Source organism: Catharus ustulatus, chromosome 29 (assembly GCF_009819885.2).
Source record: "Catharus ustulatus isolate bCatUst1 chromosome 29, bCatUst1.pri.v2, whole genome shotgun sequence".
In the NCBI taxonomy this organism is placed as follows: domain Eukaryota; kingdom Metazoa; phylum Chordata; class Aves; order Passeriformes; family Turdidae; genus Catharus; species Catharus ustulatus.
The window spans coordinates 1940058-1954580 of NC_046249.1; the positions used below are offsets into that span (position 1 = coordinate 1940058).

The 14523-nt window shown below is 43.3% G+C and overlaps 1 protein-coding gene across 1 annotated transcript in view; it reads right to left on the reverse strand.

The window, feature by feature from the left end:
• The window catches only part of SUGP2 (SURP and G-patch domain containing 2), a 31502-nt gene extending 17498 nt beyond the window's left edge, over window positions 1-14004 (reverse strand). The window contains 10 exon segments of the mRNA XM_033081922.1: window positions 556-667; window positions 1885-2023; window positions 2117-2294; window positions 2484-3218; window positions 7393-7498; window positions 10650-11021; window positions 11024-11101; window positions 11104-11647; window positions 11649-12259; window positions 13824-14004. Of these exon segments, the coding sequence (XP_032937813.1) occupies window positions 556-667; window positions 1885-2023; window positions 2117-2294; window positions 2484-3218; window positions 7393-7498; window positions 10650-11021; window positions 11024-11101; window positions 11104-11647; window positions 11649-12259; window positions 13824-13941 (2993 nt within the window). The 5' untranslated portion in view covers window positions 13942-14004.
• Between the last annotated feature and the right edge of the window lie 519 nt (window positions 14005-14523).

Consider the following 14523-nt stretch of genomic DNA (forward strand, 5'->3'; position numbering starts at 1 on the left):
GTCAAAAATCCAAGGAAATTAAGGTCAAAAATCCATAAAAATTAAGATCAAAAATCCAGAATAAAAGGTCAAAATTCAAAATAATTAAGATTAAAAATCCAAGGAAATGAGAATAAAAATAGATTTTCCTTTAATTTTCAAGAGATCAGGAATAATCTCAGGTTGATTTTGGAGAGATCTCTGCAGGATTCCTAAAAACTGAAAATTTTCCCCCTCAGCTGAGCACTTCCCAAAATTTTTCTGGGAGGAATTAATTAATTAATTCAGTGAGGAGAATTAATTAATTAACTGGAAAGAATTAATTCAGTGGAATCACCTCAAAAATCCTGAATTTCAGGATTTAGTTTGATTGTTAAAATAAAAAAAAATCAATATATTTTTGCATAAATTTGGTTTTTTTTGTTGCTTTATTTCTGAAATAATTCAGATTTTTCCCCATTAATGGGAGTGCTGAAGAACTGGGGAGAATTGACTCAAATTCTCTGTTCCAGCACACCCAAAAAAATCAGAGATTTTCAGTAAAAAATTCAGGAAATTTGAGGATTTGGGACTCACCAGAGGTCAGGGTTGTCTGCACTGTTGTCAATGCTGAACTGCTCAATTTCTGGTCCTACCTGAGCCACAAACCTGGCCAGTTTCTCTGCAGTTTCCATCGTTTTGGCATCCACTGCAAAAAAAAATTTAAATTATTTTGTCTTTATTGGAGAGGTCAGGGGAGCTGAGAAGTATTCAATTTATAAATAGAGAATTAAAAAAATTAAATAAAAATTAAATAAAATTTAAATAAAAATTAAATAAAATTTAAATAAAATTTAAATAAAATTTAATAAATATAATGAAATATAAATGAAATAGAAATAAAATTTAAATAAAATTTAAATAAAATTTAAATAAATATAATGAAATATAAATAAAATAAAAATAAAAATAAAATAAAATTTGAATAAAATTTAAATAAAATACAATGAAATATAATAAAATAGAAATAGAAATAAAATAAAATTTAAATAAATTTAAATAAAATACAATGAAACATAAATAAAATAAAAACAGAAATAAAATAAAATTTAAAGAAAATTTAAATAAAATACAACGAAATATAAATAAAATAAAAATAAAAATAAAATAAAATTTAAATAAAATTTAAATAAAATACAATGAAATATAAATAAAATAAAAATAAAAATAAAATAAAATTTGAACAAAATTTAAATAAAATATAATGAAATATAAATAAAATAGAAATATAAATAAAATAAAATTAAAATAAAATTTAAATAAAATTTAATAAAATATAATGAAATAGAAATAAAATAGAAATATAAATAAAATAAAATTTAAATAAATTTAAATAAAATATAATGAAAATATAAAATAAAAATAAAATAAAATTTGAATAAAATTTAAATAAAATATAATGAAATATAAATAAAATAGAAATATAAATAAAATAAAATTTAAATAAAATTTAAATAAAATACAATGAAATATAAATAAAATAGAAATATAAATAAAATATAAATAAAATAAAATATAAAATATATTATGTAAATAAAAATGGAAATAGCTCACATTAACATTTAATTTTAAATTTTCACATTAACATTTAATTTTAAATTTTCACATTAACATTTAATTTTAAATTTTTACATTAACACTTAATTTTAAATCTTTAACATTTAATTTTAAATTTTTACATTAACATTTAATTTTCAATTTTCACATCAACATTTAATTTTCAATTTTCACATTAACTTTTCATTTTAAATTTTCACATTAACATTTCATTTTCAATTTTCACAGTAACATTTAATTTTAGATCTTTACATCAACATTTAATTTTCAATTTTCACATTTAATTTCAAATTCCAAACCCTCACTCACCCTCAGGAAACTGAGAGGCCAAAGGCAGGAGCGGCTCTGCTGGTGCTGGGAGCTGCTCAGGGGCTGCTCTGTGCTCTGCTGCCTCGGGGACCTCACAGCTGGTGGCACCTCCAGGGACACAGGTGACACCTCCAGGGGCTGGGGTGGCACCTCCAGGGGCTGGGGTGGCACTTCCAGGGACACAGGTGACATCTTCAGGGCTACAGGTGGCACCTCCAGGGGTTGAAGTGACACCTCCATGGGTTGAAGTGACATCTCCAGGGGTTGAGGTGGCACCTCCAGGGGTTGAGGTGGCACCTCCAGAGGCTGGGGTGGCACCTCCAGGAGCACAGGTGACACTTCCAGGAGCACAGGTGACACTTCCAGGGACACAAGTGACACCTCCAGGAGCACAGGTGACACTTCCAGGGGTTGAGGTGGCACCTCCAGGGGCACAAGCGACACCTGCAGGTGTTGAGGAGACCCCTCCAGAGGTCGAGGTGTCACCTCCAGCAGCACAGGTGACACTTCCAGGGGCACAGGTGACACCTCCAGGGGTCGAGGTGACACCTCCAGCAGCACAGGTGGCACCTCCAGCAGCACAAGTGACATCTCCAGGGACACAAGTGACACCTCCAGCAGCACAAGTGACACCTCCAGAGGTTGAGGTGGCACCTCCAGGGATTGAGGTGGCACCTCCAGCAGCACAGGTGACACCTCCAGGTGTTGAGGTGACATCTCCAGGAGCACAGGTGACACCTCCAGGGGTTGAGATGGCACCTCCAGCAGCACAGGTGACACCTGCAGAGGTTGAGGTGACACTCCCAGGGACACAGGTGACACCTGCAGAGGTTGAGGTGACACCTGCAGACGTTGAGGTGACACCTCCAGGGACACAGGTGACACCTGCAGAGGTTGAGGTGACACTCCCAGGGACACAGGTGACACCTGCAGAGGTTGAGGTGACACTCCCAGGGACACAGGTGACACCTGCAGAGGTTGAGGTGACACTCCCAGGGACACAGGTGCCACCCAGGCCAGGTCCTGGCAGGGATCCCCTGGCACCTGGCGCGTTTCTGTGGCGGTTCCTGAGCCCGGTGCCAGCCGAGGGCACGCTCTGGGTCCCTGTGCTGGCCCTCCTGCCCCTCCTGGCCCTGGTGGCCCTGCAGGTGACAATTGCAGGTTTTTTTTTCCTTTTGAAAAGTCTCCTTTTGATGCTGGCCACTCTCCTGGCGTAGAGCAGGGCCCGGAGGGACTCTGGGGCTGCTCCCTCCTGTGCCAGGCTGCTCCTCTGCACCTCTGCCAGCCTCAGTTTGTAATATTTGTACTCCAGGCTCTCCTCGTCCGCCAGGAACCTGAGCAGCACAGAAATAAAGGAGAGAGCAGCTGAAAAATCAGAATTTTTAAAGGATAAACCCCTCAGCAATTCAACTTTTTGTTGTTTGGTTTTATTTTATCCTCCAGGTGTTCAGCGTGAGGCTGAGCAGGATTTTCTGGGAATGACAAGTAAGGAAATAAATACTGGATAAATAAATAAAAATAGAAATAAAAAAAATTAAAAAATATAATTAATATAGTAATATATAACATTATAATAAAAATAATAATATAATAAATACTGGATAAATAAATAATAATAGAAAAATAAAAATTACAATTTAAAAAAAATACTAATAGTATAACTAGTATAGTAATACATAAGAATATAAAAGATAATAATATAAAATACTGGATAAATAAGTAAAAATGGATAAATAAAAATAAAAATAAAAATATTATTAGTATAATAATATATAACAATATAATAAAGATAATAATATAATAAGTACTGGATAAATAAATAAGTAATAATAGAAAAATAAAAATAAAAATTAAAATAAAAAAATACTAGTATAACTAGTATAGTAATACATAAGAACGTAATAAAGATAATAATAAACAAATACTGGATAAATAAATAATAATAATGGAAAAATAAAATTTAAAAAAATAATATAATTAATATAGTAATATATAACAATATAATAAAGATAATAATATAATAAATACTGGATAAATAAATAAGTAATAATGGAAAAATGAAAATTAAAATATTATTAATATAGTAATATATAACAATATAATGAAAATAATAATATAATAAGTACTGGATAAATAAATAAGTAATAATGGATAAAAAATTAAAATTAAAATTAAAATTAAAAATAGTATAACCAATATAGTAATACATAAGAATATAATAAAGATAATAATATAATAAATACTGGGTAAATAAATAAGTAATAATGTACTATTATTATTAACAATAAATATAGTACTATATAATAATATAATAAAGATAATAATATATCATAATATAGTAAATACAACAAATCTAAGAATACAATAAATACAATAATAAATAATAATAAATAATTAAAATAAATAATTTAATAAATTTTACAGGCATTTGGCTAATTAATCAGCTCTTCAATAATATAATAAATATAATAATAAACAATAATATAATAAATATAATAATAAATAAATTTGCCAGGAATTTGGGTCATTAATCATCTTCCCAATAATATAACAAATATAATAATAAAATTTAAATAAATAAACAAATAAATTTGCCAGGAATTTGGGTCATTAATCAGTTCCCCAATAATATAATAAATATAATAATAAGTAATAATATAATAAATATAATAATAAATAATAAAAAAAATTTGACAGGAATTTGGGTCATTAACCAGCTCTCACACACCACAGGTGCTGCCTCAGCTCCAACATTTTTTTCCTGGAATTCTAAACCCTGTTACCTTTGCTGGGTGTCTCTGTCACTTCCCTCCTAAAACACAAATTCTTTTTAACACCTTGAATTTGGGCCACCAGGAGCCATTATTGACACATCAAAAACAAAACCAGGGATAATTAACAGCAGGAAAACATCTCCCCTCCCAAAAAAAACAAAAAAAAAACCCCAAGAAATCTCCCAAAAATCTGATTAAATACAAACAGGCTTTGATCTTTCCATGGAGAGAAACATTAAATTTTAATTACAGTAATTTCACCACTAAAAGGTGCACCCTTTTATTGTGGATGATCCAATTCCTCCAAAGCCATCTTCCCCTGGAACTTGCTAGAATAGATAAGGCATCCTAGATACCAAGGTTGAGCCAAATTCCTGAAGAATTTGATCACTCTCTGACACTTTGGAAGATAATTGGTTAGAAATTAGTCTGTGTGATTGGTCAGTTCAGCTTTAGAACTTCTCACTTAGATTGGATGCTGTTCTTTGGATAAACTTTTATTGGCTGTAGTTTGAATCCCCCTGAACCTATAAATATGATTCTGAGAGAATCCTGCTTGACTCCCTTCCCATGAAATAAAGACTTGTGGAACTCGTCAAGTAAGGCCTCCGGTCTTTCTCTGCTGGCTAAATGTGAGCTTTTCTGAGAGACAGAAATGTTATTAGCACTCTCTGGTGCTGGCAAATACCATCAGGGAGCAAAAAGAAAGTCACACACCTTTTGACTGAAATTTTGATCGAAACCTGGAAGTGCGCCTTACAGTCCGGAGCGCCCTATATAGGGACAAAGTTGGGAAATTGGCCAACCTGGAAGCGCGAGCCATGAGCTGAGCCAAGCCATGCGCGAGAGCCACAAGAGCCGCGCAAGCCACGTGAGCCACGGACTGCAAGAGCTGCGCCAACCACGAGAGCCGCAACAGTCACGAGAGCTGAGAGAGCCGTGAGAGCCGCAACAACTGCATGAGCCGTGAGAGCGATAGTTGCGAGAGTCGTGAGTTGCAAGAGCTGCAAGAGTCGTGAGAGCCTCAAGAGTCGTGAGAGCCTCAAGAGTCACGAGAGCTGAGAGTCGTGAGAGCCGTGAGTTGCGAGAGCTGCAAGAGTCGCAAGAGCCGTGAGAGTCACGAGGAGCCGCAAGAGTCACGAGAGCTGCAAGAGTCACGAGAGATGAAAGAGCCCCAAGAGTTGAGAGAGCCGCGGAGAGCCACAACACCTGCATGAGCTGTGAGAGTCGCAAGAGCTGCAAGAGCTGCAAGAGCCACGACAGCCGCACGAGCCGCGACAGCCGCAAGAGTTGCACGAGTTGCAAAAGCTGCGATAGGTGCAAGAACTGCGATAGGTGCATGAACCCAAGAGCCACATGAGCCACGAGAGCTGTGCCAGCCACAAGAGCCACTCCAGTTGAGAGAGCTTGCGATAGGCGAGTGAGAGCTGTGCCAGTCACAAGAGCTGTCAGAGCCACAAGTGCCATGAGAGCCATGCCAGCCGCACCAGCTGTGAGAGCCGCGATAGGCGGGAGAGCTGCGCCAGCCACGAGAGCCACAAGTGCCATGAGAGCCACGCCAGCTGCGCCAGCTGTGGGAGCTGTGATAGGCGCAAGAGCCACGAGTGCTGCGGTCGGCCGTGAGAGCTGCGATAGGTGCGAGAGCTGCGATAGGTTCATGAACCAAGAGTCACAAGAGCCACGAGAGCTGTGCCAGCCGCAAGAGCCACGCCAGCTGGTGAGAGCCACGATAGGTGTGAGAGCTGTGCCAGCCACGACAGTCACAAGTGCCATGAGAGCCACGCCGGCTGCGCCAGCTGTGGGAGCTGTGATAGGTACAAGAGCCACGAGTGCTGCGTCGGCCGTGAGAGCTGCGATAGGTGCGAGAGCTGCGACAGGTGCATGAACCCGAGAGCCACACAGCCACGAGAGCTGTGCCAGCTGCAAGAGTCACTCCAGCTGTGAGAGCCGCGATAGGCCTGAGAGCTGCACCAGCCACGAGAGCCACAAGTGCCATGAGAGCCACGCCAGCTGCGCCAGCTGTGGGAGTTGTGATAGGCGCAAGAGCCGCGAGTGCTGCGGTTGGCCGTGAGAGTTGCGAGAGCCGCACCAGCCACGAGAGCTGTGCGCCACGAGAGCCATGAGAGCTGCGCCAGCAGCGAGAGCCGCACCAGCTCTGAGAGCCACAAGAGCCATGAGAGCCGTGCGCCATGAGAGCCACGAGAGCCGTGAGCCATGAGACCCATGAGCCATGAGAGCCATGAGCCATGAGAGCCGCGAGCCGCGAGAGCCACAATAGCCATGAGAGTTGTGCCAGCTGTGAGAGCCACAAGAGCCATGAGAGCCACAAGAGCCACGAGAGCCATGCCAGTCATGAGAGTCACAAGAGCCATGAGAGCCATGTGCTTTGAGAGCTGCGAGCCGTGAGAGCCACGAGAACCGTGAGCCGAGAGAGCCGTGAGAGCCGAGCCGTGAGAGCCAGCACCGGCATCGGGCAGGAGCGCTGGAGCCCACAGCACAGGGATGACACCTGGGGCTGTATTTAAAGGTTTCACCAATCCACGAAAAACATTTGCAAATTGAGAACCTGCCAGCAAACCCCGCGATCGCGCGATTCCATTACCAATTTCATTACTTTACCGCGTGCAGAATAAAAAGCGCGTCTCATAGTCTGGTGCGTCTTATATACAGACAAACTTCAGGAATTTATCCGGTACCCAAAGTGTAAATGTGCTCTCAATATCCCCACACTCACCAATACTCAGGAGAGCTCCTGGCCTTGGCTGACAAAGTTCCCGACACCACACTGCTCACCAGCTCCTCGATCGTGGCCAGAACTTTCCTGTCGGCTCCTCGGGGGGCTGGAGGGAAACGAAAATCTGATTAAAATTAAATAATCAGTGATTTATGCTCTTCAGCATGGTGGAAAGAAGAGGATTTGGGGTTTCTTTGGTGTCCTTTATATAATTGGTGTTGGTAATTTTGTAATTTTTGGGTTTTTTGGTGTTTTCACACTACTGGTATTTGTAATTTTTGGGGTTTTTTTTGTGTTTTCAGACCATTGATATTTGTCATTTTTGGGGTTTTTTTTGGTGTTTTCACACCATTGGTATTTGTCATTTTGTAATTTTGGGTTTTTTTTGTGTCTTCACACAATTGGTGTTGGTAAGTTTTAGTTTTGGGGGTTTTTTAGTGTTTTCACATAACTGATTTTTGTAATTTTGGGTTCTTTGGTGTTTTCACATAATTGGTGTTTGTCATTTTTGTAATTTTGGGGTTTTTTTTGGTGTTTTCACATAATTAGTATTTGTAATTTTGGTAATTTTGGGGTTTTTTTGGTGTTTTCACATAACTGATTTTTGTAATTTTGGGGTTTTTTGGAGTTTTCACACAATTGGTATTTGTAATTTTTGTAATTTTTGGGTTTTTTGTGTTTTCACATAATTAGAATTTGTAATTTTGGGGTTTTTTTTGGTTGTTTTCACATAATTGATACTTTTAATTTTTCCAAGTGTTTATAGGAAATGGAATTTCAGAGTGGTTGGGATGGGGAGGGATATTTGGGGATCCCAAATTCAGGGGGATTTTGGGGATTTTTGGTGTTTTCACATAATTGGTATTTATAATTTTTGTAATTTTTGGGTTTTTTGTGTTTTCACATAATTAGAATTTGTAATTTTGGGGTTTTTTGGTGTTTTCACACATTGATATTTGTAATTTTTGCAGGTGTTTACAGGAAATGGAATCTCAGGGTGGTTGGGACATTTGGGGATCCCAAATTCAGGTGGATTTTGGGGATTTTTTTTTTTTGGTGTTTTCACATTTTGGAATTTCACATTTTGTTGTTTCACCCAAACTGGCCCAGAGCATCCATCCCAAACTGAAATAAATCAGGGAAAATCCACATTTCAACAGAGATTCTGCACTGTTTTGTTATTAAAAACATCCTGGTGTAAAAAAAAAACAGATCCATGGGCACCCTGGGAGAGGGGAATCATCCTTAAAAAGGGAATTTTCTGGATGCAGCAAAAGGATTTGTGGAAATTCAGTTTGTTTGAAGGGCTGGGTGATAAATTTCCAGCCCTTCTGTGTCAGTGCTGCAAAATCTCCCTGAGAAAGGACCTGAGGCTCAATCAGGAAATCAGGAATTAGGGGAAAAAATTGGGATTAATTAGGGAAAAATCAGGAAGAATTGGGGAAAGAACCAGGATTAATTAGGGAAAAAAAACAGGATGAAGTAGGGAAAAAACCAGGAAGAATTAGGGAAAAAAAACAGGAAGAATCAGGGGAAAACCAAGATGAATTAGGGAAAAAAAACCAGGATGGATTAGGGAAAAAAACCAGGATGGATTAGGGAAAAAAAACAGGATGGATTAGGGAAAAAAAACAGGAAGAATTAGGAAAAAAAAAAAAACAAAACAAGAAAAATTAGGAAAAAAGCAAGATGAATTAGGGAAAAAAACCAGGATGGATTAGGGGGAAAAAAACAGGAAGAATTAGAGGCAAAAAAACAGGAAGAATTAGGGAAAAAACCAGGAAAGAATAGGAAAAAAAAAAAACCAACAGAAGCATAAATTAGGGAAAAAAATCAGGATTAATTAGGAAAAAAAACCCAGGAAGAATTAAGGAAAAAAACCAGGATGAATTAGGAAAAAAACCCCAAGATAATTAGGAATAAACCCAGGGATATGAACAGCTCCAAAGGAATGCACCTGGATCTGATTAAAGCAGTGATGGTGACACCTCCACATTTGCATATATGCAAATATTCCCTCTGTAATTAAGTCATTTCCAGGTTGGTCCTGGCCTCCCTGGCTTTGAGGTGGTGAAAATCTTGGATTTAAGGTCTGAACAGGTGGAAGGAAGAGAAGGAAGGAGATGATTTCACCAAAAAAAACTCCAACATTCCGGGGGTTTCACCTGGAATTCCCTCCCTGCCCCATCAGTTACTGGGATTCACCTGGAATTCCCTCCTTGCTCTAACTGGGAATCACCTGGAATTCCTTCCCTGCCCATCAATTATTGGAATTCACCTGGAATTCCCTCCTTGCTCTAACTGGGGTTCACCTGGAATTCCCTCCCTATCCCATCAATTATTGGGATTCACCTGGAATTCCCTCCCTTCCTTTGCTGGGACTCACCTGGAATTCCCTCCCTGTCCCATCAATTATTGGGATTCACCTGGCATTCCCTCCCTGCCCTAACCAGGATTCACCTGGATTTCCCTCCCTGCCCCATCAATCATTGGGATTCACCTGGAATTACCTCCCAGGCCCATCCCTCTTTGGGATTCACCTGGAATTCCCTCCTTGCCTCATTCCTGATTGGGATTCACCTGGAATTCCCTCCCTGTCCCATCAATTATTGGGATTCACCTGGAATTCCCTCCCTGTCCCATCAATTATTGGGATTCACCTGGAATTCCCTCCCTGTCCCATCAATTGTTGGGATTCACCTGGAATTCCCTCCCTGTCCCATCAATTGTTGGGATTCACCTGGAACTCCCTCCCTGCTCTAACGGAATTCACCTGGAATTCCCTCCCTGCCCTCCTTGGGATTCACCTGGAATTCCCTCCCTGCCCATCAATTATTGGGATTCACCTGGAATTCTCCTCCTTCCTTTGATGGGAATCACCTGGAATTCCCATCCCTGTCCCATCCCTGATTGGAATTCACCTGGAATTCCCTCCCTGTCCCCATCAATCATTGGGATTCACCTGGAATTCCCTCCCTTCCTTTGCTGGGAATCACCTGGAATTCCCTCCCTGCCCTCCTTGGGATTCACCTGGAATTCCCTCCCTACTCCATCAATTGTTGGGATTCACCTGGAATTCCCTCCCTGTCCCAGTCCTGACTGGGATTCACCTGGAATTCCCTCCCTGCCCTAACTGGGAATCACCTGGAATTCCCTCCCTGTCCCATCAATTATTGGGATTCACCTGGAATTCCCACATTCAGGAATTCCTGACCTAACAAAACCATAAAAATGAAACCCATCTCCCTCCCCGTTACCTTTGGCGTCAGGGGAAGCTTGCTTTGAGCTGCTCAGTGGATTCTGCCCCAGCCCTTTTCATCTGATGGGATATCCACTCTTCTCCAACCAAGCCTTCAAATTCTCGATGTACTCCCTCCCGAACAGCGTGGAGTCGTCGAAATTGGGGAACGCCGTCGGCGCCGGGGCCATCTCCTGCAGCCCCACGGCCTCCAGGATTTTCTCCTGCCTGAAAACAGAGGCCAGAGCAAAGGTCTGGCCCAGCAGAGCCAGGGATTTTCGGCATAGCGACACGGTGGTCTCGAAGGCGTTGGCCATTTCCCTGGGGTTGCCAAAGCCGTTGGTCTTGATGCTCAGCTCGTAGGCGTTGCAGGCCATGAGCAGAGGGGTCACCCCTTGAGGAGACGGTCCTGGAGCCTCATGATGTATTTATCAAAAGGTTTGATGATCTCAAAGAAGCAATTCTTGGTTTCACGGCCCCCTTGTCCAGCAGCATGTTCAAAAACTCGTTGTCCACCTTGGGGGTTTTCAGGGCGGCGTGCTGCAGGCTCTTGATGGTGAAGAAGCAATAATCTCTGTGCTCTGGCCTCAGGGAGCACTTGAAGGACGCCAACATTTTGGCACAGGTCTCAGTCTCCAGCTCGAAGAGGGCCCCGAAGAGGCGCGAGAACTCGGCGTCGTTCTTGATGGCGTGGAACCCGGCCCACTTGATGATCTCGATACCGAAGGTGGAGAAAATGTCAGATTTATCCACCAGGTCGAAGTTGAGGTTCCTGAAGACGTGGGTGGGTTTTGGCAGCCTCAGGATGGGTCTCTGTGCTGCCAGAGGGTGTGAGGGGGGTAGCTTGGGGTGCTGCTGGAGGGGCACCGGCCTCTGGTTGGCGACTTCCAGAGGCTGCTCCAGAGCTTTGGCGTCCAGGCCTGGCTGTGCTTTCTTCATGTTCCACTTCTTGAGGGGGCTTTTGAGGTCTCCTTTGAACACTTTGGGTTTCACCACCCCCCTGCTGAGGCGTTTCCCCCCTCAGCACTCTCCCCCTGCCCACGCCCCCCCTGTGCGGCGGCGGCCGGAACTCTGCGTCGGCCGCCCCGAACTCCTCCTCGTATTCCTGATTTTCCACGCTGCCAAACTCCTCCTCCACCAAGCCAGGCGACCTGAAATCCCCCAGAACATCCGAGGAGCCGAACTCGGCTTCGTGCGGCGCTTCCCAGCAATCCGAGGGGCCGTAATCCTGCCCGTACTCCCTGTCCCGCCCGTATTCCCGGTTTTGCTGCCCGTATTCCCGGTTTTGCTGTCCGTACTCCCGGCTGTGAGGAGCGGGGTGCTGCCCATACTCCCTGCTGGGGCCACCCCCACGCCCAAATTCCCGGTTTTGGGGAGCGGGGCGCCCGTAATCGCAGCCGAATTCCCGCTCGCGGGGCGCGGGGCGGGCGAACTGTCCGTGGAAATAATTCTCCTTGCGGAGCAGGGGGCTGCTGGGGCGGTAGGAAGGGCCAGGGTAGTTTTCTCCAGGATATTCTTCCATGGGATAATCTTCCCTGGGATCCTCGCTCCAGTCCTCGTGCTGGGAGTTGGCGGGAGGGAAGCGCCCGTCGTCGTCGTAGCGGGGCCGGGGCAGCGGCCGGGAGTGAGCTGGGCAAAGGGAATGGTCAGAGGGTTCAGAGAGTCAAAACAGGTTTAAAAGAGTTAAAATGTCAAAATTTCTGAAGGAAACCTGATTGAGGATATTCCCATTCCATATTCCAATCCCTACACACTGAGGAGCTCGATTCGATTTGGATTTGAATCCTCTAATTCAAATTTTTCATCACTTTCTGAAGTTTTGATTTTCTACAGGAGCTCAACTTCTCCTCTAATTTAAATTTTTCATCGTTTCTCTCAAGTTTTGATTTTTTACAGGAGCTCAACTTCTCCTCTAATTTAAATTTTTCATCGTTTTCTTAAGTTTTGATTTTTTACAGGAGCTCAAGTTCTCCTCTAATTTAAATTTTTCATCGTTCTCTCAAGTTCTGATTTTCTACAGGAGCTCAAGTTCTCCTCTAATTTAAATTTTTCATCGTTCTCTCAAGTTTTGATTTTCTACAGGAGCTCAAGTTCTCCTCTAATTTAAATTTTTCATCGTTCTCTCAAGTTTTGATTTTCTACAGGAGTTCAACTTCTCCTCTAATTCAAATTTTTTTTGTGCATTGCTTTCTCAAGTCTTGATTTTCTATAGGAGTTCAAATTCTCCTCCAAACCAAAATTTTTTTTGCCCATCGCCTTCTCAAGTCTTGATTTTTTACAGTTCAAGTTCTCCTCTAATTCAAATTTTTAATTGCTTTCTCAAGTCTTGATTTTCTACAGGAGCTCAACTTCTCTAATTCAAATTTTTCTCAAATCTTGATCTTCTACTGGTATAAAACCCATCAAACCCCTGAATTTCAGCTCTCCCAGAATTCAAATTGTTGATGTCCAAGACCATAACTCCAAGCTTTGGCCAATCCCCACCTTGTTCACCCAGAGAATTCCCAAAATGAATTCCACAGCTGGACAGAAACTTGGATCTTCCAAAAACCCAACCACAATTATCCCATTCTTGCAGGGAATTCTGGTATTTCTCATTATCCAACATCCTTGTTCCCCAATCCCAGAAGTTCAATTCAGAAAGTAAAGAAAAAATGGAAGTGTTTAATATAAATTATTTCTTCAGGGCTCATACCACTCTAAAAATAACATTTCATTTCAAAGCTCTTCTACATCCATCCCTGTGAATGTAATCCAAATGTCTTGCTGGACATTCTAGATCTCAGATTTAGGAGGTAAAATAATTTGGGGATGACGTTTTGCGCTATGTTCATGAGGTCAATGCCCTGCTTTGAGCTTTTATCCCCAAAAATAACACCAAACACAAAGACCCATCCAGCACACTGCTACATTTATTTAACTTATCAGCCATCACCAGAATTCCATCCTGCAGCAACGTCCCTGGAGACCTGGCTGAAATCGGACCCACTCTGTGATGCTGAAGAGAATTCCTTTGTCTGAATTCCCATTTTTTTCACCCCCTTTACGCTGTCAGTCCTCACCCAGCTGTTCCACATCCATAAAAACGGATGTGGAAAAACACCAGCACCAGGCAAATAAATGGCAGGCGACGAAAGCTGCTCCCGTCATCCCGCTTTTTTTTTTTTTTTTTTAATTTATTTTTTTCCTTTACCTTTGAAACGATGCATGGAGGAGTCTCCGGCGGCATCGCTCCGCTCCATGCGGTACCGTTTAACTTTATCCTGCACCACGGCCTCGAACGTCTCACGGGTGATTCTGCGAGAGGCCATTTTCCCCTCACGGCACGGCCCCCGCCCGGGCACGGCACGGCACGGCACGGCACGGCACGGCACGGCACGGCACGGCACGGCCTGGCGCGGGGTCCCGCCGCGGCCTGAGGGGAGGCGCAGCCTCAGCTCCCCTCACGTTTCCCCGCCGCCCCCAGAGCAGCGCCGGGAGGAGGAACCGGAGCGGGAGCGGAGCCCGAGCCCGGCCCGCCCTCAGCGAGCCCGGCCCTCCCTCACCGAGGCTGCTGCCCGCCCTCACCGGGCCCGCCCTCACCGGGCCCGGCCCTGCCCTCACCGGGTTCCGCCCTCACCGAGGCCGCCGGCCCTCAGCGAGCCCGCCCCGCCCTGATCGAGGCTGCTGCCCGCCCTCACCGAGCCCGCCCCGCCCTCACCAGGTCCGCCCTCACCGAGGCCTCCCTCACCCGGGTCCGCCCTCACCGAGCCCGCCCCGCCCTCACCGGGCCCGCCCTCAGCGAGGCCGCGGCCTCCGCTGGCCACGCCCCCTCCGCCGCGCCCGGGCCTCACCGAGACAAATATTGACCACGCCCCTTTTGCCTCTGACCACGCCCCCTCCGTCGCTCCCGG